Source organism: Desmodus rotundus, chromosome 11, assembly GCF_022682495.2.
Source record: "Desmodus rotundus isolate HL8 chromosome 11, HLdesRot8A.1, whole genome shotgun sequence".
Classification (NCBI taxonomy): Eukaryota; Metazoa; Chordata; class Mammalia; order Chiroptera; family Phyllostomidae; genus Desmodus; species Desmodus rotundus.
The window spans coordinates 77,573,347-77,595,624 of record NC_071397.1 but is presented as its reverse complement, the minus strand read 5'-3'; the positions used below and the strand labels follow the sequence as shown (position 1 = coordinate 77,595,624).

Genomic DNA, 22,278 nt, shown 5'->3' with positions numbered 1-22,278 from the left:
GGGGTTGGGATGAGGACAAGGTAAAGGTAACACTTTCAGATGATAATAGCACACATACACGATGAATGCTCACTATATGCCGACTCGGGCACCCTCCTAGACCCTTTATGAGCATCTCATTTAATCTGTAACACCCTCTATGCCAACCCATTTAATCTGTAACAGCTGGGGAGTGTGGCACGCCAGTGGTCTTGTCTCAACAGTTCTCAGCACCTCTGTTCAGTCAGTGCCCAAGGCAACATGACCAGAAAGTGGAAGAGCCAGGTGCAAACCCTGGTCCTCTGGCTCCAACATCCACTAAGTAGTCTGCTCTACCGCTGCTCGTGCCCCTCACTTGACAAGCAAACTGCCGCAGAGATGGAGACAGGCAAGAGAGATCTTCATTCAGGGCACTAGGAACCTTGCACCTTTGGAGGTGGGACTTTGCAGTTTATGTTCTTACTCATCTCATATCACAGTGGAGGAATCTAAGAGCTTGAAGTTAAGAAATCAACTGAAATTGAATCAATTTATATTGGGAGATTAAGTTATCTACTCAAGGCTGCATGGAGGGAAGGGGTGAAGTCATTGGGGGCATATTGTGATCTTCTCACCTAGGGCACCTGCGCACGAAGAACATTGGTTCGGCTCTCCCACTTCTCAATAGCATGCTTCATGTTAGGGGCTGAATTGTGAACCCCCAAATACCTTTGTTGAAGTCCTGACCTCCTGTACTTAGGAATATAATTATGTTTGGAGATAGGTGGAGTCTTTGACAATAGTGATTAAGGTGAACAGAAGCCTATAGAATGGGGCCCTAATCTAATAGGACTGGTGTCCTTATGAAAAGGAAAGAGATGCCAGAGATACTCATGCACAAAGGGAAGGCCATGTGAGGATACAGACAGAAGACAGGCACCTGCAAGCCAAAGAGAGAGGCCTCAGGAGAAACCAAACACCGTGATCTTGGACATCTAACCCCCAAACCTGTGAAAAAATGAATTTCTGTTGTTTAAGCCACTCAGTCTGTGGTATTTTGTTACAGCAACCCTGAGAAACCAACAGACCTCAAGACAGGCCACAAGCCTTAGAAACTCTTTATCCTGGCAGCAGCTGGCCCATGATCCAGATTCCTGAGGTTTCCCACAAGAATAAACGGAGTTTCTGAATAATTGTCAATATTTAAAAAGCCTAAGAGAAATGTACAAATAGTCTCATTAGAATTCCAATACAGTAACATCAATTAGCTTATGTTCATCTGAAGCTTTAATTACAGAATGTGTCTCTGATTAATTTAAAATGAGGAAAGTATTTATCATTTAATAAAGTTGATTTGTTTGGTAAATATAAAACTCAGGTTTTCTGATGGAGAGAAGCTGAACAAGAATCATTGCTTTAAGCCCCAATTCTTTTATTTGGATCCTCCAAGACCCATGCTGTTTAATCCTCTTCACATGGTTAGAGCTCTTTCAGGCGTGAACTGAGCAAATTACATGACTTTAGTCATTTGTCACCTCAGGGGTGTTGAGAGCCATTGTTTTTAAATCTGTATCACTGACTTTTGCTAGATACTATATATCTGGTTATTTTTCTGAGAGTCAATGAAATTTTAAGTGAAAATAACCCTAAGTGTATGAGTCAGGGTTCTGCAGAGAAACGGATCCAGTAGGACAGACATAGATAGATATAGGGAGATTATCATAAGAAAGGGCTGGCTCACGTGATTGTGAAGGCCAAGAAGTGCCACAGTCTGCCTTGTGCAAGTAGCGGCCCAGGAAAGAAGGCATTGTAGTTCCTTCCAGTTCAGACCTGAAGGCCTGAGAACCAGAGGAGCCAGGTATATACACTCTAGTCCAAGGGCAAGATGGATGTCCCCGCTCAGGCACAAATTTGCCTTTCCTCTGACTTTTTGTTCTATTCAGTCCCTCAATAGATTCAATGATTTCACCGGAATTGGTGCGGACACTGATTCAATGCTAATCTCTTCCATAAATACCCTCACAAAGACACCTGGAAATGTGGGTGTCCCTTAGCCCAGTCAAGATGACACATAAAATTAACCATCACATCAAGAGAACAAAATATAAAAATAGTTTCATTAAATAGGTGAAGGAACCTACCTCTCTAACCTGACAGGAGCAAAATAAAAAAGCCACAGCACCCAATGCATGCACTAGAGTATTAACCTTCTGGAAAATGTGTCTGAAAATTTGAAAAACAATACTTTAAACAGAAATTTACATTTTATTTAAAAAACTATAGCAAATGTATGAAGAACACAAATTTTTATTAAGAAATTTATTAAATGCTTTACGGTGAAATATTGAGCCCACCCTATTACAATACACAGGCTTGATGGCCAACATTAACACTGTGCCTCAAGTTCATGATGCCAACAGGGTGGACTTGTGGGAACCTACAATCAGAAATACATCTTCCTTCTCTTCTTCCACAACAAACGCAACACTGATATTCTGAAATGTTTAGGTATTGAGAAAAACCTGTAAAGTTCCCTAAGTATTCCATTTAACAACCCTTAAAATTATATGTTACCTCAACGGAAAACATGAAAAATATTTGATGGAAATATCCATTTTAATACTTACTATCTTCAATAACTTAGAACCAGAATCCCCAAAATGTACTATATCATAAGAACGTCGTTGGAGTCATCATTAGGCTTTCCAGCACAAGGTCAATTTCAAGGTAATTTATCAAGGACTGAATTTTCTTAAACCACCGAGCTAGTGATATGTGAAGATAAAAAGAAATGTCAAGGTTAGCTGATTATTTTCCAAAACACAGGATCTAAAAAATATTGGGGGAAAATAAGAATGTGAAAATAAGAATGTGAGGATATCGGATGATAATAGAGATGACTAGCAAAAGGAACTGAGACTAGTTAGCATTAACTAGCATACGATGTATTTTAATTCATTAGTCAACATTTTCTTCATGTATATTATTATTTTAAGGTAGCATTTCTACAACTTAATTGGTCCATTCATTTTTTAAGTCAGTCGCAAAGAAATTTTGATTCTGGATATTTGAAGTTATAGCTGATAGCATTTTGATTTCTTACCCCTAAGAATATCTTGCATTCTGAACCATAACTCTTGAATATATATGGCTTCTTGCTAAAATATTACTAAATAGTACTGATGTTAAAAAAAATACCTACCTACCAACTTAACCAATTCATATCAATTAGCTCACAGAGAATTAAACCAATTCATATTATTTAGCTCCCACAGAAGCTAGATCTTTTTCCTTTTAAATAATCCAACCAATTCTACACAAGAACAATTATTCAGAAAAGCACACCTAAGATTTGCACTCCTATTCATTCATAAATAAATATTGTGACTTGGGCCTGAATTTGGTACTCCTAGGCCACACTTTGGTTCCCTACCTTTTCAAAAGTGGACACTTCATTCTATGAGTATGATCATCAATGAGAAAATTAAAAGTAAAGAAAATGATCTTTAATTCACGTGGAAGTATTTTGTATTCATATTAATAAAAGAGATCATGCTTTTGAAGAAATGGAAAAAAATAAAATCATAGGTGATGATATAGAGTACCGCATCTTGTAATCCAAGCATACAACTATCTTCATTACAGAACTAAGCAGCCAGGTCTAATATACTACAAACCGTTTGATTAAAAATGTTTATAACCAATGCTTTAACAAGGACACACTGCTGAAAATAGTTTTTAAAATATATAGCCTTGTAAAATGACATATTTTTTAACATTAAAACCTTGTTTCAGAAGTTCCCCGCTTTAGGTTGTTACTCAAAAACTCATCATGTTCGAAACTCAAATTATTGTGAGACCTTGAAATCATAAGAAGCTTCTCCTTATTGGTAAAGTCTTTTTTGATTGCAGCTTGGGGCACAAGCAACCTCTCCATTGGGTCCTCTTTGTTCTCCAGTTTCACATATCCTTTGCTGTTGCTTCGATCCAACCGAGGCCAGCTTGGATGCTTCCGTTGTTCTGCATGGACAGTTAGGGTGGAGCGACCTCGGTCTAAGTCTAGGGACTTTGAATGTGATGACAGCACATGCAAGGATGTGTTGGACCCAAACTGTCTTCTAGCAGCCCCAGGAGACAAAAGCTGTCCAGCCCCAGGTCCAAGGGCCACAGAGGATTTATATTGACTAGACAATGACTCTCCAATGGAATTATTCCTTGGGAGTACTGTGCTGATGGGCTGGAAGCACTCGCTAGTGTTGGGCAAAGGGACCACAAGGGAATCCATGGACAAATTCCTTGACCTACTTTTGAGGTTCTCAGCATCCTCTGTGATGTTATCTATACTGGGCTCATCAATAACACAGTTATTAAGTTTGATCACAGGCAACGTAAAAGCACTGATGGATGATGACACAATTGACTTGGTTTCGCATTTCTTAGAGCTGCTGGTCTTATCATCAGTCGTCTTGGAAGGAGGTGGGTAAAGGCCAAAGACAGAGACAGAGCTGTCAGACAGCAAAGGCGGCATAAGATGCCCCAAACTCTTATTTTCATTTGGCACAAGCTCATCCTCCTCGACAGAGCTGTCCATCCGAAAACTGCTCCTAAAACCTGAGAGAGAGGCGATGGTGTTTGCTGCCAGTCTCGACGCACAGGAGTTCCCATTCTGTTTAACTTCTGTTTCTCCTATCACACCAGTGTAGAGGCCATTCATATGCTTCTGTTCCTTGATTCTTAGCGTGTGGATGTCGATGACTGTGGAATAGATGTCTCTCATGTGTATGATTTTGGTTTCTTTGTCACGGTTCTCATGAAGAATGGCATTAGCACAAATGAAAATGAAAATGCCGATCCCCATTGTGAAAGGGCCGAGCATTTTCATCTTATCAGAATGTAAATGCTGCTCAAAGAAGCGAACCACCACACCACTTTGGTTCCGAATGACCTGAGTTTCGTTTGTTGACAATGTGGTCTCGGCGTCGATAAAATGTTCTTTTTGGGGCCAATATCCAAGAACTGCCATCGCAATTCCCATAATGGAAATAAGCACTCCTAAAATGAGGAAGAAACCAGAGGGGGAATAAAGCCGGATTTTGCCGCGAACGACCACGACGTCAGCTTGAGGCCGACGTCTGACTGGTTTCTTCTCTTGGGCAGCGGGCGATGGGCTGAGGTTGACGGGGTGCTGTGATCTGGCCGAGTCTTGCCTTTTCAAGGCGGCCAGGCCGGTTATCACTCCACCAGTCGCTATCATAGCTCGGTCTTTTATTCTGGAAGGAAGGGGAAAAGATGATAATCTAAATATGTTTTGGGGTATGCCCGTTAATTCAACAATTGTTTATATATTGTTGTTGTTGTTCTATATAATGAAATGGGGCAGAAAAACCGTTCTTTAATTGACATAGTTTGGGCAGAAGGTTCATTTACTGACTAATGTGAAATCCTGGAGACTTCCTTTTTTGGCTGAATTAGTATCTCTATTATTAATGAAATGCAAGTTCAAGGTCTATTTTACTTAACTAATCTTATTACTTTTGTATACAATAGTCCCCTGGTCATGATCACAAGACCTTCTACCCCACCCCCCTCCACTACACACTCTATCCTCCTTATCTGTGTTATTTTAAAGAAGTGGGAAAAGCCAAAACACTTGAAAGGCCCAAAACAAACAAACTCTCGAGTTAAAAGGAAAATACATTCCAGCAGCTCACATTTCTAAGACCACTCTTGTGAAAGTCACCCATGAACTCCTAAACTCCCACATTTAATTTCTCAATTCTCATCTCCCTTACGTCTCTATTTCCATACATATTACTGTCCCCCCTTTCCTGAAACTGTTGCCCAGTCTTTAATGATTCTAAGTCTTCTGGCTCTTCCCTGACCTCATTGTTTCCACTTTGGCTCATCATTACTCATCTAAAAGTAGACCATCGTCCCCTGAGGGTCCTGTCCTTGGCCATCTTCTCTTTATACTCTCTCTTGGCATTCATATCTACTCCTCCACCTTCTAACATTTCCTTTATGCTAATGACCCCCAAGTCTATATTTCAAATCATAGCCTGAGTTTCAATTTTACATTTCCAGGTCTCCAGTGAGAAATAAACATACATTCAAGCACCAGTAGCAAAGCTGAACTTACTTTCTACCAGCACTACTTCACCTTTTTTAAAATTTATTTTGTTTTATTTTTAGAGAGAGGGGAAAGGAGGAACAAAGAGGGACAGAAACATCAATGTGTATTCTCGTGGGCCCCCAACTGGGGACCTGGCCCGCAACCCGGGCATGTGCTCTGACTGGGAATCGAACTGGCAACCCTTTGGTTCGTAGGTTGGCACTCAATCCTCTGAGCCACACCAGCCGGGGCACTACTTAACTTTTCTAATGGTGTTGTTCTCAGGCTTGACTCTTCATAGTCTTTTTTAACCCCACCCTTTCTTATTCCTCTCATCTTCCAATCAGCTTCTAAATCCTAGATATTTTAATCACATGATGTTTCTAAATTCTACCCCTCCATTCCAACCTACTCTTCCTAGCCCCAGCAGTTCTTACTAACCTTACTAAACCATTGTAATAACCTCCCAACTGGTCTTCCAAACTCCAATTTCTCTTCCTGCACAATCAAGCTTACTCACTGAAGGTGGATTCATTTATCTAAAACACAGCTCTGAAGTTGTTTAAAGAGTGGAATAATGGATAAAATATTCTCCACTACCTACCAAAGTTTAATCTGGCATTTCAAACCTATGGAATTAGCTTTATCTCTAACTGCACCCTTTCATTTACATAAAACTAATATACATCTATAGTCCATATTACACCATTCCAGAGACTTTGTTAATAATGCTTCATCCATCAAGAACCCTCTTACCACTCCCCCCCAGCTTCACATATTGACATCTGGTTTAGTCATCAAAGCTCTTATTCCACTTCCTTTATTCTCTGACTGACTCAGCAAACGCATGTGAGCTCTCATTCCTCAGAGCGTTTTGGCAAGTTTTCTATGGCACTCGCTGTATTACAGTGTCTTAGTTCTTCCATATCTTGTGGTCAAACACCAACTTCAGTTCATATCTTCATCACCAGAAACACTCTCTGTAGTACCTTTCACATAGCCACCGCTCGAGACATATTTACTACAATGTTCAATACAGGAGTAATTCTTCTCCTGATATTTGCTGAATGACCATCACATTACTATACTAAATTTCCCAGTTAAAAACATAAACAAAGTTAATACCAAAACAGAAAGCAACATTTTGTGAGCTGGTAAAATGTTTGTCATTATTTGTAATGAGAAGTTCTCAAGCTGCCCAATCTGACTGGTAGGAAATGGAAGATATTTTTAAGACCCACAACATCTCTGGTGAATACCTGAGAGGGTTTCTTCACAGCAACAAGTCTTGAGAAATCAAGCTCTCCTTTTGAATTTCTATTTGTGATTTCTGAATTGTGTTTAAGAAACAGCCTACCCTTGTGATGGTACCTACCCTGTTAGCTAGCTAAACAAGCTGGTGAGTAAATCCAGCCTTCCCTGCAGTTATAACTGGGACTAAAATAATTTAATGGTCAAAGAACAAATATGTTGTAACCCACAGCTCTAGTCTATAGAATTTATCAAAGTACACGTATTACGGTTTTAAACTTCCCCCAAACCTTGCCTAAAACAGAACTTAGTGTCAGCTCACCATACTTTTTGGACTATAAGATGCATTTCCCCCCCCAAATTTGGGAGGAAAATGGGGGTGCATCTTATACTCCAAATGTAGCTTACATTTACATTGGTGAAATATTACGTTATTTATGTTATTAAATATTTTACCACGTTTTTTGCTGCAAATTTTTTTTTTTCCTATTTTCTTCCTCTAAAACCTAGGTGTGTCTTATGGTCTGAAAAATACAGTATGTTTTCTTATATAAAAACAGTTTTAAGTGTTTGGGAAGAAAATGCTTATTAGATAGCAGGCATCTCACTCAGTTATTCCCATATGGCAGGATAGGGTTTACTATGAAATCCTTCCAAGTCAAATGAAAACAAGGGCAAAAGGCCTCCAACTGATTTAAAAACAACCACCGTGAATTATCATTCCTTACAGGTTCTTAGTCCTCCTCCACTTGGTACAACTCTTACTGCAAGCTGTGCCATTTTCTATTCCTGAGGCTGATAGAGAAAAGGGGGCGGAAAAAGAAATATATTTTGAAAGATAGATGGAACTAGGAAGGTGGAAAAGAGTCGTGAGAGACCGAGTTTCCTTGTGAGTAAGCAAAGCAGGTTAGATCAGACATGAAGAAATAGCAAGGGCATTTTAAGAGTATGACAATTTATTTTAAAAATGAAAGGAGAAAAGACCCCTGGAGGAGTTTAGAAATAAGGAATCAAGTTGGGAGAAATCAAAGCATCACACAGCTCCTCCAGCCAGCCGGCCCTGCAGAGGTCGGGGCAGGCCACCCTGATCCCAGGATCAGCAAACTCCGGCTGGGAGCCACGGTCCTCCTTTAATTCCGCGGGGGGCGATTCGACACTGTGGGCCCCCACGGTGACTCAGGGACCCAGCCCTGAGCGGAAAGCCAAGGCAGCAAACTCAGCCACTGCTTCAAAAGCTCAGCCCCTAACAAAGGAGCTGTCATCCACCGAAAACAATGGGGCAGCCCCTAGAGCGAAAATCTCAATTAGGAGGGCCTTGGCAACAGCCTTCGGGCAGGCAGTTCCACTCTAACATTTACAAATCAAGTGAACCCCCTTTCAGGTAAGGTCAAGAGAAGAAAAGCTGGATAACAGAGCTCTGGCCTGCTTTCACACACAGATTAGCACTGGGGGAGGAAACCAGGTGAGGCCAGAAAGGAAAGGAGGGCCAGGGCTTAGAAATTAGATTAGCACTGGGGGAGGAAACCAGGTGAGGCCAGAAAGGAAAGGAGGGCCAGGGCTTAGAAATTAGGACCCGTCACACCTAAATGCTTGATTTTACACTCACACACAACGGAGGTGGAGTAAGGTACAAGCACTGCTGCCGTTACCTTAGGAACATCAATTTCAATTTGTAGATGAACGCAACCGTGTAGGCCTGATATTGGGAAAGAGCATGGGGACGCTAAAGGCAGTTTTGCAGTAAGAAGCCTAGTGAGACTGCGTACCCTGGAGGGAGTAAGGGCACAGGCCTCTGCCTCTGCCGCTGTGATGTCTGCCTTGTCCAGACTGCTCCTTAAGCAAAGCAGCTGATACGCACTTCTCGGTTTATGCTGCAAAGCCACATCCTACACACTTATCACTTTGGGGGGTGGGGGTGGAGGTTGCAGTGTGGAGGGCCTTCTTCTAGTTCTAACAATAACAAGAATAGTAATGCTATAACATACAAATGTGCACTGCTTATGGTCAGGCCTTGTTCTGAGTGCTGTAGGTATGAGAACACATTTATTCGCACAATTCTGGAAGTGGATATAATCACTATGAACCCTGTTTTGCAGATGAGAAAACGGGGGCTAAGAGAGTTTAGGTGATGTACCTAAGGCCGCACAGCTCGGGTGGGCTCCAGAGCCTATGTTCTCATAGAATTTGAAACGGAGACAGGCCTCCAAGTTTGCTTTCGCTGAGGTTTTCTTTCCCTGTCAGTTTTATTTCTTTTGATTCCTCTTCCCATCAGAACAACAGACCTTAGAGAATGCTCTTTGCCTTTAAAACTATGACCATGGACCAACAAAGTGTCAGGTCTCAAATCACTCTGACCACATGGGAAAAGCCACCAGGTGGAGAGGAGGTTAAAGTTGTCCTAGGGAGGGCCAGGACCTCCCACCACTGTCCAGATCCCCTTCACTGTGCATGCAGGGGCAAGCTCAGGAGAGACCACCCCCCACCGTAGTCCTCCTCTACGCTCTCCACCATCCTCGACACGGGTGGGCACAGACTTATTTCCTCAAAGAGCCAAACGAAAAATCTGCCTACAGTGAATTTTACTTTGTTAACTTGGGTACAGCTTTTGCTGACCAGTCTCCGGATTCAAAGCTTCACCCAAAATGTAGTTGAAGAAAGCCCTGTGGCATTCTGCTAGAGACCTCCTTCTAGGCAGATGTTGTTAATTTGTGTGAATATTCACTCAAGTAATTAGTGAAAACTGATGTCTGGTAGTGCAATAGATTTAGGGCTCAAAGTATGTCTCCTGGCCCCAAGAATATAATGATCAGCGATTACCTTCTTGCAGAGTTCATTTGACTAGTTATTAATAAACCTAACTAGAAGGTCAGCCACACTTGGTTTCCATATTCTCATGATTTTTATGATTTTATCAAAAGCCAAATGAAAAGACAGATATGTATATATTCTGCTGACAACCAAAAAAAAGTTTGGGTTAACTCTTAGCTACATATCACTCATTCTACTTTTCATTCCCAGTGTCCACAAAACAGCCATAATTTTGCTAGCAACAGCTCTCAAGATTGCCAGTTTAAAATTTGCACAAGACATGTTCTTCTTCATTGTGCAAACCAGGGTCCTGCAGGGCTATCGCCAGGCCTTTGCCATCTTACCCACTCATCACAGAGCTCAGAAATCATCAGCAGAAATTCAGTATCATCCGTCACCTTTCTCGGTGCAGATGTAGACACCCTGCACTCATTCAAGCGTTCTGTTAGTCTGCGCACCTACCATGGGCTCATCTTCCCTCTGGACCATGTTTATTTGACCCTTTCAGCCAGAAGCCCTCTCCTTGAATGAGATTTCTGCCTCCCATGTTACACATTAACATTACACCATCCCATCTGATCGTCAGGCTTGGTCTCTCCTATTCTCGCTCTGATAATTTGTGAGGCCGTATTGTGGTTGTCCTTTACCATTTTTACATACTAAGCACATTCTGGACTTTGCACTTCATGGCAATGATCTATACTGTTTTCAGGACTCACATTCTCATGGAAGTTTATTCTTGTACACGTAGGTTCTCTTCTGACCACACTGCAAGCCTGCTATGCAACATATATGGTTCCCGATGCATTCACACACTTATGTCTGAGTTGATAAGTAAACAGGCTTGCAGTGTTGACAGACTTTAGAAGTTTTTGAATCCGATATTCCTTTTAGCCAACTACAGACCAGGAATGTTGTCTAAGTTCCAATAATGAATTAGCAGGAAGCACAGGGTTGGAATTCAAGTTTTTTTCAGGCTTCATTGCAATGCTCATTTTTGGTGAAATAGTCCTCTCTTTGTTTTTTATGTTATTCCAATGCCTCACAGAGTGCCTGGAATGTAATAAATACTCAGAAAGTCTTTCTGTTGACTGTGAACTGGCTTAAATATCACTGAAATATGGTAGACACTAGGGACACTCTGATTTCAAGGAGTTTGGAGTCAAACTCCAAACTCATTCAAAATCAAATGAGCTCCTGGCTGTGATGGAGTTAGGAGAACACTCAAGAGTCTTCTTCTACACTAGCTGGAGGTTTCGGGGGAGGCTTCCGAGAAGCAGCAGTGCTTAAAGGCTTGGTGCATCAATAGGAGTTACAGACAGATTCTAATTCATCCTTGTTTCTGATTCTTTCCCCAGGGTTCTAGTCTTATGGCTTCTCTTTATCTTCTCAATTAAAATACGCCAATTATTTTAAATATGCTTGACATTGTCTTATTCATACAGTTGAATTTTATTCTTTTTATTTTTAATTTTTTTTTAATTTCCTTTTTAGAGACAGGGGAAGTGAGGAAGAAAGAGAGGGAGAGAAACATCAATGTGTGGTTGCCTACCCGGAGACCTGGCCTGCAATGCAGGCATGTGTCCTGACTGGGAATCAAACAAGCAACCCTTTGGTTTGCAGGCTGGCACTCAATCCATTAAGCCACACCAGCCAGGGCTGAATTTTTATTTTTATCTCAAAGTTTTAAATTGTGCCAGAATGTAAGGCCTGCCAAATGGAAGTAAAAATTAATCTATGCCTTCAGGACCAAACAAAAACATTATATAAAAAACCCCACATGGCTTCCACAAATGTGACAGATGGGAATATTTTCTGTTCAAGCTAGAACAGTTTGAGGACTTTCTTCCCCACGGAGTCATTTTAAACTTTTATAACAGAATTTCTAGCCTATATCTTTACCAGAGTTCAAAGACAAAATGCCTATGGAGACTAAAACTTCAATCATATTAACGTTTAAAAGATAAGATGGAATAGGAATCATTTTCTAATGTGTAGCATAAACGTTTTGTACATGGACTTTGGAATCAGAGAAACAAGGGTCCCGTTTCTGCTTCATCACTTGATAGCCATGAACTTTGGCCAAGTCGTTTTCAACTCTTCTTATCTCAGTTCTTCTCCATGTAAGATGGCAAAACTTTCTTTCATACACAGTATACAGCACACCCCACTTCATAGCCATGCTTGAACAAATGACTCAACCTCTTGGCGCCTCAGTTTCCTCATCTTTAAAATGAGGACGGTAACAGTCCCTCTAGGGCTGTTGTAAGGCGAAGGAAATAATGAATGCCAATCACAGCTCCGTGTCTGGGAACTGAGGTCTATGCTGGTGACATCAGCTATGCCCAATTTTAAGGTCTTTTTAAGGACAAAATTAAGTAATATATAGAAAGTTTTTACAGTGTTGATTATATAGTAATTTCTCAATAAACAAGCTAATATTATTAACTCTTTATTGCTCAGTATTAATTCTTTCATCGCTCAGCTAGGCAAACCAAAAATACATTTTAATATATTAAGTTAAATAATTAATGATGGCTCATTGTATATGGAAAGGAAATTATGACTTCAAGTTCGTACTGGGATTTACAGTCAAAACTATCTAAGTGGAGTCTGTGGATTTTAGTGGCAGAGCATGAATAATCCGGTAGTTGCAAAGGAGAATTCATATGAGAGAGAGAAAGGTGGGGAATGTATTACAGACAAAATAAAGCCTGTCTTTCCTTTTAATTCATTCCATTTCTTCAGATTTGAAGACTTGTAACAAAAATAATAGCAATAATAAAAACAAGGTAATTCTGCAATTCTCCTTCCATTGGGGCACTTGGGCATAGAAAACACCGAAAACAAACAGATATATGGGGATTAGGGATATGGGGACTAGAGAATATGCTGTTAAGTGTGCAAAATGTTAATTTTATGAAAATAACTTTAAGCTATGATTTTAGGTACATTTTGAAGGCCTTTGCTGGTCTGTTTTGGAGAGAAGGGTTTCCTAATACTCAGTATAGTTCTACATTCAAATGAATGCTGGGATTAAAAGGAAGTAGAGCATTTTTTAATAATTAGCAGAATGATAGTTAAGCCATTAAATATAAAATATCATTTTATGGTCAAGTACTTCCTAAGCGTGCAGAAAATGCTAGAAGTAGAGAATGCACTTGGAAATCTATACTGTATGTATTCTTTGTTCCTGGTGCCTTCCAAGCCTGCCACCCTGACAAACTATAAAATATGGGCCCAAACCAATGATAAGCCGTGTAACAATGACGTGGAACAATTACTCTCTATAAACTCCACAGAACACAAAAAGTCTTCGGGAGGCTAAATAAGGGATCCGTAATGAGCCATTAAAAAAAACCCTGCTGAGACCCAGGGGGAGACATTGTCTATAGGAACAGAAGAAATTAAAAGCCTATTCTCCCCAAAGTAGAAATATGCTTCACGCCCTGTACCCCAATTCTTTACATTTGGACAAGCTCTTACAATGACTGTCACGCTCCCTTTCAAATGCATTTCCTGGCAGGAAGTCAACTTGAAATTGGTGTAAAGAAGCTATCCCTAAAGAGCCACATATTTAGTAAATGCAGGAAATCAGCTGAGATGTCCCTGGTTAAAGAGCTGAAGCATTTAAAATCACAAATTAGACGTTTATACAGAGCGCTCCTCTGCAGAACATGTACAGAAACTTCACTTAGAGGTCTGATGACCATGTTGGTGGAGACAACATTGGAAAGTGAGATTCTAGTAGGTATTAATATTCTTTCCAGTGATCCTAAATGCCTGGAAAAATCCCACACACTGCCAACAGTCCTCTAGGACGAGGGAGGGCAGCAGTGAGTTTCAGTTACAGTTGGGCCACTTTCTATCACTTTGTATAAGCCTATCACTTTTGTGGGTTACCCAGTTGGGCTAATACTGTTAAGGATGCAAAAGATCTTTCTTCTGTACTGCAAAGAAGGAATCACCTCTCACCAGAGCAAAAACACCATCTAAATTACCAATGAGCTGTGTCATCTTTCAATCCACAGTTACACACATCAAACTTACTTTAAATTTTCCAACCCATGGTAGCTCAAAGCTATCATCAGCATTTTTAAAACCCTAGAAAAACATGAGGAGATAGTTTGAACGACATCATTTCCACTGGAGAATTTTACCTTTTTTTTTTCTTAAGTAAAATCTGAGCAGGATTGCCCCTAAAGCAAGGTGGAAAGAAGTGTAAGGAAGGGGAGGCCTCATGAGGAATGGCAAGACCAAACTCCTCACCACACCCAAGAATGAGTCTAGTAAGCCTGGAAATATAAAAGTCCTTTAGCATTTGAGGGACATATTCTACAGGTCCTTTAGAGGAACTCCAGTAAGGGAGGCTGTGGAATGCATGTAACTATTTCTATTTTCATCTTCTTTCTTCTCTTTCCCTACTTGAACCTGTTAGTGGCAGCAAGGAGAACTGAGGAAGACACATTTTCAGACTTCCAGTTTTTTAAAAAGCACTTGTTGGTCAGCGTGTCTGTCTGCTACCTCTCCTCATTTTGGAAACGACTTGTGCTCACGGTAAAATCCCCACGGTACAAAATGAAGCGTTAAGCTCTCCACCAGTGGTTTCCCTGGGGCCCTTCCCACAGTTTAGAATTTCTTGCAACTATTTCCGGAGAAGGGGGAGACGTTTTCTCATTTGGTTTTTATAGACTTGATTTATAAAAGCACTTTCCATATTGAAGAACTCTGCTCTGTAGGGTTATGTCTGGAAAACATATTTAATTTATATTTTTACTACTCTTGATTGTATCTTTTGTCAAAAAGAAAAATTCAATTGTATGTGGTTAACTGTATCAGTATGTTGATTGATGTCTTCGTATAACCATTAGAAAGACCTTTTACAGTCTAAGTTTATATTTTTTAAAATTCCATTTGTTATCCCAATAATTTTAGTCTAATTCTCTTACATTCTAATTTTTTGATGTAACTGGAATTTCTTTTTGTATAAGAATTGAGGCTAGAATCTAATATGTTTATAGGTAATCAATATCTCCTTCTTTGGTGTGTGAAACTTTCATTACTTTAATTTCATATATTTCTACTATATACCAGATCTCATGCATTTGGATCAATATTAAGACTTACAATTCTTTTTCACTTTGATTGAAGTTATTGGGGTGACACTGGTTAAAATTAGAAAGACTCATAGATTCATCGAAGAGACTGACAGCTGTCAGAGAGGAGAGTAGTTGGGGGGATGCAAATGGTGAAGGGATTAAGGGAAAAAAAACTCATAGACACAGACAGCAGTATGGTGATTACAGAGGGAAAGGGGAGTGGGGGAGACAGAAGAGGGTAAAGGAGGTAAATGGTGAAAGGAAGAGATTTGACTTTGGGGGGTAAACACACAATACTCTATACAGATGATGTATTATAAAAGACTTACCATCCTGTTCCATTAATCTGTCTGTTAATTTTCCAGAACTAAACTGAATTAATTGTTATTCACACTGTAATACATATTTGAATATCTGATAAGATTGGACTGTTCTTTCTCCTTTGTCATAAGTTTTTAGTCTATTCTTACACATTTTATGTGGCCTGTGAACTTCAGAATTCGATTTATCAAAATCTTGTTAGTGTATTTATTGGGATCATGCTAAATCTCTACATAAACACAGGGAGAGCTGACATTGTTATACCACTGCAGATTTTATCTAAAATGTGTTCTTTTATGTCGGTTTTTAAGATAAGATCTTTCTTACTTCTTATTATTGTGTGTTTCCTGGGTAGTTTCCCACTGGGTTTCCATTGTATATCAGTACGTTTTTCATTTCTACTTTCAAGTGGTAGCTGTTTGGATGAAGAGAGGCTACTGCTTTTTGTGTATTAATTTCGTACTCGCTACTTTACTGAACTTGATCGAAGTTTTATAAAAACGTTTTCGGTTCATTCTCTTAAGTGATCTAGAAATGCAATTATATCATTCAGATGTAATAATATTCCCTTCCCCGACTTTAAATCTACAATTGCTATTTTCCACTGTTATCACTTATTACCTGGAGAACAAAGGTGAAGAAGTAAACAACGAGGGTGACAAAGACATCCTTTGCTCTCTCCTAAATATAGTGGGTGTGCCCAGTGTTTCACCACTGAAAAAGTACCAATCAATGCCTGCTTTATTTAGAGTTTTTACCTAGAATTCCAGGAGACCAAATTAATTGATTCAGATCCTAGAGAGGAAGACGGGGGAAGCGAAAGGAAGGAATAAGAGAATGGCAAAGAGCAGAAAAGAAGGAAGGGGAAGAGGTGGAGGATAAAGCAGAGGAAGAGGAGGGGAAATATGTATGGGGAAGAAAATTATGGATAATTATTGCAAATATCAACTATCTGAAATGATAGATAACTCTTATATACAGGGTCCAGCACAAATAATACCCCTTTTTATTACAAAATCATAAGCATGTAATTCTGTAACATAACAATATCACACTCAAGTACATCATATGACATTTTAGGTGAAATGTTTAAATTAAAATTATAAATTATTACACCCATATTATTACCCTACCAACCACACTCAATCAGGCGTTACTTCTGCTGGACCTTGTATTATCTATAAGGCCCGTACTTCTTTCCATCTCTTTTTAAGAAACATTTATATAAGAATAGGAACTGTCTCCTGGGATTGCTAGGATTACTGAATTATCTACCAAATCCTGACTCTATAGAAGTTAGCCGAAAGGGGAAAGTTCAGAAGAATGATGTACTGCATAAGACATCAGGAATATAAAAAAGACAGGAAGGAATACTTTAGTAATAAAAATGGTTTCCAGGGAAGACTAACCTAACAACAGACGATGAAGCTAAGCCTCCAAACACCATGCACAGGTTACCACTCCCTACTCGGGGAGGGTATTTCTGGGTCACACCTGAGATATTTTTAGCTTCAAATAGCTGTTACACTTTATAATGATTTGCTTCACTGGTATTTCCTTTGAGAGAGAGCAACCCCAGACAAAAATGGACCAAAGACGTTAATAGCCAATTCACAGAAGAAAACATACAACTGTCCTGTTAACAAATGAAAAGAGCGCTCGTAACTCAACAGTAAGCAAAGAAATGCAAGCTAAGTAATTTCAAATGTAAAAATATAACTTCACTTCTAATTGACAAAAAGGAAAAAAGAGGGATTTATTATGCCCATTATTGGTGGAATGTAAGGAAACAAAATCTAATAAGCTGGCAATGAGGACAAATTGGTACTTTTTAAATTTCAATTTGGGAAAGACTTCTAAAATTTTAAATACCAATCACCCCCATTTCACGTCTATGAATGCCTTTAAAACTACCTGTAGACATAAAGCCCTGGCCGGTGTGGCTCCGTAGACTGACCGCCGGCCTGCGAACTGAAAGGTCACTGATTTGATTCTCAGTTGGAGAACATGCCTACGTGGCGGGCCAGTCCCCACCTGGGGGCGTGTGAGGAGCAACCGATCAATGTATCTCTCACACATCAATGGTTCTCTCCCTCTTTCTCTCTCCCTCCCCCTCTCTCTGAACATACGTAAACAAAACCTTTTAAAAAATACTTGTAGACATACACATAAAAGTATACATTTCACACTACAGTGATGGCAATCCCTTGACAACAACTTAATGCACATTGATGGAAGTTGGCTAAATCAATTATGCCGCATCTACATAATGGAATATGATATAGGTATTGAAAAGGATTAGCATGGGACACTAAGGAAAATTTTTCACATTGTATTTTGTAGATTTGAGAACAGAAATAAGGAGGAAGGTCCTGTTCATGTTAACCATACAGATCATGGTTTGAATAGCACTCAAGAGACGTGTACGACAACATCGCCTGTAACAGAGCTTCTGGTTAAAGGGTGACACATCTCTCACTTTACAGGTCACTGCACTACTCGCCTTGTTGCCAGGAGCATGCGCTGCTTTTATTTCATTTCCACTTCGGAATTCTAATGAAAAACAGCGCAAAAAGAGGATGCTGTAGTTTGGAAAATTACAGTAAAAGGGAAACCTACCTGATACCTGTTTGGGTAAATAGGCGGGCTGACTTCTTTAAAAACATGAGAAAATAGCAAATGGCTAAAATCACTAACTAGACTAAATCAGAAATTCAGGAGAAAAAGACTTGCTTATGATACATCATAATCTTAAAGCACAAAAAACAGTTCTGCCTTCCTGGGCAATACGTACGTTTATTGGGTACAAGATGAATTAAGAATTGGTACCTGCGTGTAAGAAATTAGTATCTAGAATATGCTCCAAGACAATGCTGTGCATCGTAAAACAAATCCTTTATCAGGATTGATAAGCTTCAACTATCCTGGGTACACCTGACTTAGTCAAACAGCTCCCTTCTGGCCTTTGGAGGGGCTGTGTGCTTGCCCCCAGACTTGGTCCTCACTGATGACCCTCAGCGACTCTCACCTTACAACGTGACTCACTTACAGAAATGAGCTCTTTTTGAGAATATTCTGCAACTCCAGAATTATTCTTCTGATAAAGCATGCAGTCACAGAGGCTGGACAGAAATCTCCAGCTTCGTTCTGACAGGAAAACCCATCTGGGGCTCGGGAAAGAGGTCCTCCACGTAACCCGAGGCACATTCGTGTCCTCATAAGGATGGCAAAGCAAGACAGAATCTTATTTGATTTTCACATCCTGGAATTAAATCTCTGTTCTGCCCCCTCTGTTTACCCTGTTTCATCCTTAGTGTGCAGGGCTCGCGGCAGGAGCAGGTGGTGGTGGGAAGGAGGCAGACCCTTGGGCTCAAGGGTTACCCCATGCATGCCATTTCCCTGTTTGATCTGAACCTAAAGGAGGTATATTTGCATTGAACTTTCTTCAAGGCATTAACACTCCTGGGGCTTATTTAAGACGAGTTTATGCCAAGACTGAGCTGTCCTATAAATTCACGTGACTTCAATCTGAGTTTTGGAAAAGCCTTCCATCTTGATTTTTTTCATCAGAATCAAATACTAGTAGGCTTATACTGAGTTTTGATATGTGTCTGCCTTACAAACAACTACTTGGCATTTGCTAACATTTTTGATTTTTAATGATATCAGATCCACAAATATAATTTACTATAATTTTCTAACGTTTTTTATATTTGCTAGAGTTACACGCTAAACCACAAATTTTATTTGTAGCCTTTTGGAGACTAATCAGACATTGTTGGTTTATTCACATATTGGCTCAATAAATCCTCGTAACAACTCTGAGAAGCACTTATCAACATCCCCCATATACCGATGAGCTCAGAGTCAGGAAAGTATGTCACTTATATGTGGCTGTTTTATAGGCCTGCCAACCCAAGGTCTTATTATACAACTTCTGCAGCAATTACATTACTTCTGAACTGTCTGTATCTTCAAATGAAAATCATGTACAAAATTGAAGTAATTCCTCAGCTTGTTCAGGCTTCAGTATCCGTTGCTGTAAACCATTTATTTATTGGGTGTCTGAATTATTTTGCATTACTTTTTGAGCAATGAAAAAGACTTTTCTTTCTTCTTAAATCTGCATAAGATAATGAAATCAAGTAATTAAATAAATTAAATCACATTCCTAACTCCTCCAGAAGGGGATGATAATTGATTCAAATTTCTAGTTCACTTTGAAAAGCAGAGAATTTCTCTCATCTCATTTAGCTCTGCTTGCACTGTTTTTAATCTGGATCATCACGTGTAATCATTTAAACCTCCTATGCTCCTTTATCTGAGGAATCCATGCCTGTGATGTTTAACATTTGTTTCTGCATTCAAGTGATATTTGTTGAACACCAAACATGTACCAGGGTTCCAATGTGAATCCAACATCCTCTATGATCTCATCGCGCTGAGTGCTTTGAAGCAGGAAGACAAGCCAGCACCAGGAAGCCTTCTGCACAATGATGGAAGTATTCATGGATGAGAAGGTCAGAAGGTGACCGTGACCTTAGGGGTTAGGGGAAGGAGTAGAAATGGGCGGAAGAGATTTCATGAAGAAGGTGATCCTAGAGCTGTTTTCAAAGAAGGGAAGAAAAAAAGCAGAGAAGCGGAGAGGAATTCTCAGGAAATGGAGGGAAGATTAGTCACAAATACAGCATAAATAGACTCACATGAATTCAGACTGGTTGGGGGTTTAGACCTAAGAAGCAAACTTTCTATCTGCAGTCCCCAAGCAGAGACTGAATTCGGTGGGGTATTCTGTATCTTACTTCATGGGGACACTGGCCACTATCATAGCTTCCCCTACCCAGCCCCGCCTGCTGAACCTATGGTATCTCGGACAGTAATTCCTGCTCATAAAATAGTTGAGACTATGTTCTTGCTTCAAAGGTCATTTTAGGATTTGTTCAGATTTCAATGGAATAAAGTTGACTAAACTAAAGTTTACAACCTTATTGAGATCAAAGTAAATATTAGTTAAATGGTGACTTTGTAATAATGATGAATTCCAGAAGGAAAGAAAAAAGTTTTATTTTGAATCTTTTCCAAGAGAACTGCCAAGAGGTTCAAATTATTTATTTAGAGACTTTGGGGAAAGTATGAAAATTGAGAAGAATAAAAAATCCCAAGTGTGTTCTGATATTTTTAAGAAGATTTATACAAGGGGGGATGCAAAAAAAACCCCCTAATTTTCTTGTGGAGGGCAGGCCCCTTTTAGTACAGGCTTCCCCCACTAGGTGGCTGTTCTAGGAACCCACCCATATCAGTGTGCCAACTGGCATTGTTGTGGGAAGCTGCGTTCAGCTTCAGTGATTTCTTAAGATTCTTTCAAAGCATTTGCCCATTTCATGATGGGTGATTTACCAGTGCACCAGCCCACACCACACTGAGTGTTCAGCAGTTTTTGACCAAAAATGTCATGACACCACCCCCCACGCCACCCTCCCTATTCACCTGCTCTCACCCTGAGAGCCTTCTTTTGTCTCTCTGGATTAAAAAAAACTCAAAGAACTTTGCCGATGTGGAAAAGGTAAAACAGAAAACAATAGAAGCAGTACAAGGCATCAAAATCGAAGAGTTCAAAAATTGTTCTGAGCAGTGGAAAGTCTTGATAGGTGTATTGCATCAAATGGAGAGTACTTTGAAGGTGACTGAAGTTTAAATATGTAAGAATAAATACACAATTTTTTAATAAATAAATTCCTGTTTGGGGGTGTCCCCCCCTCATATAATCATGTTTAATCTACAATAAAATTCTTTAACTGAGAAAATGTGTACCATTTCATTGAGGCTCAAAGAGGGTGAGTAACTTGCTCAATGCTTCACAACCAGGAATTAGAAGAACAATGTTTCAGATTAAAGAATATGTAATTTCTCCTTCATCACACTGTACATTATCAGAAATAGGAAAAGGGGCAGGAGGAGGCATAATTGGAAATGTTGAGAGAAAACAAGCAGGTGAGGGTGAGAGAAGAGTTCATGATTATGAATTTAGAATGCAGTGAGGAAAAATGTTACTTAAATAAGAACAAAGTATGTCATTTAAGAAAAGAAATCCAATACATCTCTGAATTGCATGGCATAGCGCTATGCCCTCAATAACTTGAAATTGCCGGATAGGACAAAATGAGTTCAACTTCTAACCTTTATAAGAACCCACTTCTATAAAAATGATCAAGGCTATATGTGAGAAATAATAAAAAACAAACCCCCAAACCATACCACCCAATGCACAAATAAAATAAAAAACAAATGTTCACAAAAGCAGGTTAACAGTGGTGATACTCTACTTAGTTTCCTAAGTATCTTAGTACTTTGGGTCATAAGTTTTTGTATTTTATCTCTTTATTGCTGCAGATTTGCTCATCTGTCTCCAAAATTAAGAGGATATTAAAAAATTATTCCTATCACCCTAAATTGATTGATAATACTTCAAAACCCAATCAGTTTAAAGATTTCATTTTCCCCCTAATGTATCATATAAGAAATATAAACTGAGGAAATATCAGCAAAAGCTTTTTTATTTTTAGCAATGTTTATATAAAAGTTTTCTCTGTCTTTCCAAAGGGTAATCAGACAACCTATATTTTTTCTTTCAATTATATTAACACAGTGATGTGATCAACTACTTATGGTACATTCAAGTAAAGGAATACTATGTAGTCACTTAAAAATGTAGAAAATCATTTACTGACA

General features: G+C 39.4%; 1 protein-coding gene across 1 annotated transcript in view; it reads right to left on the bottom strand.

The window, feature by feature from the left end:
* Nucleotides 1-2,557: 2,557 nt before the first annotated feature.
* Nucleotides 2,558-22,278, bottom strand: part of TMEM200A (transmembrane protein 200A) — a 63,332-nt gene continuing 43,611 nt past the window's right edge. The window contains exon 2 of the mRNA XM_024551664.3: nt 2,558-5,228. Within this exon, the coding sequence (XP_024407432.2) occupies nt 3,737-5,212 (1,476 nt within the window). The 5' untranslated portion in view covers nt 5,213-5,228 and the 3' untranslated portion in view covers nt 2,558-3,736. The remainder of the gene's footprint in view (nt 5,229-22,278) is intronic.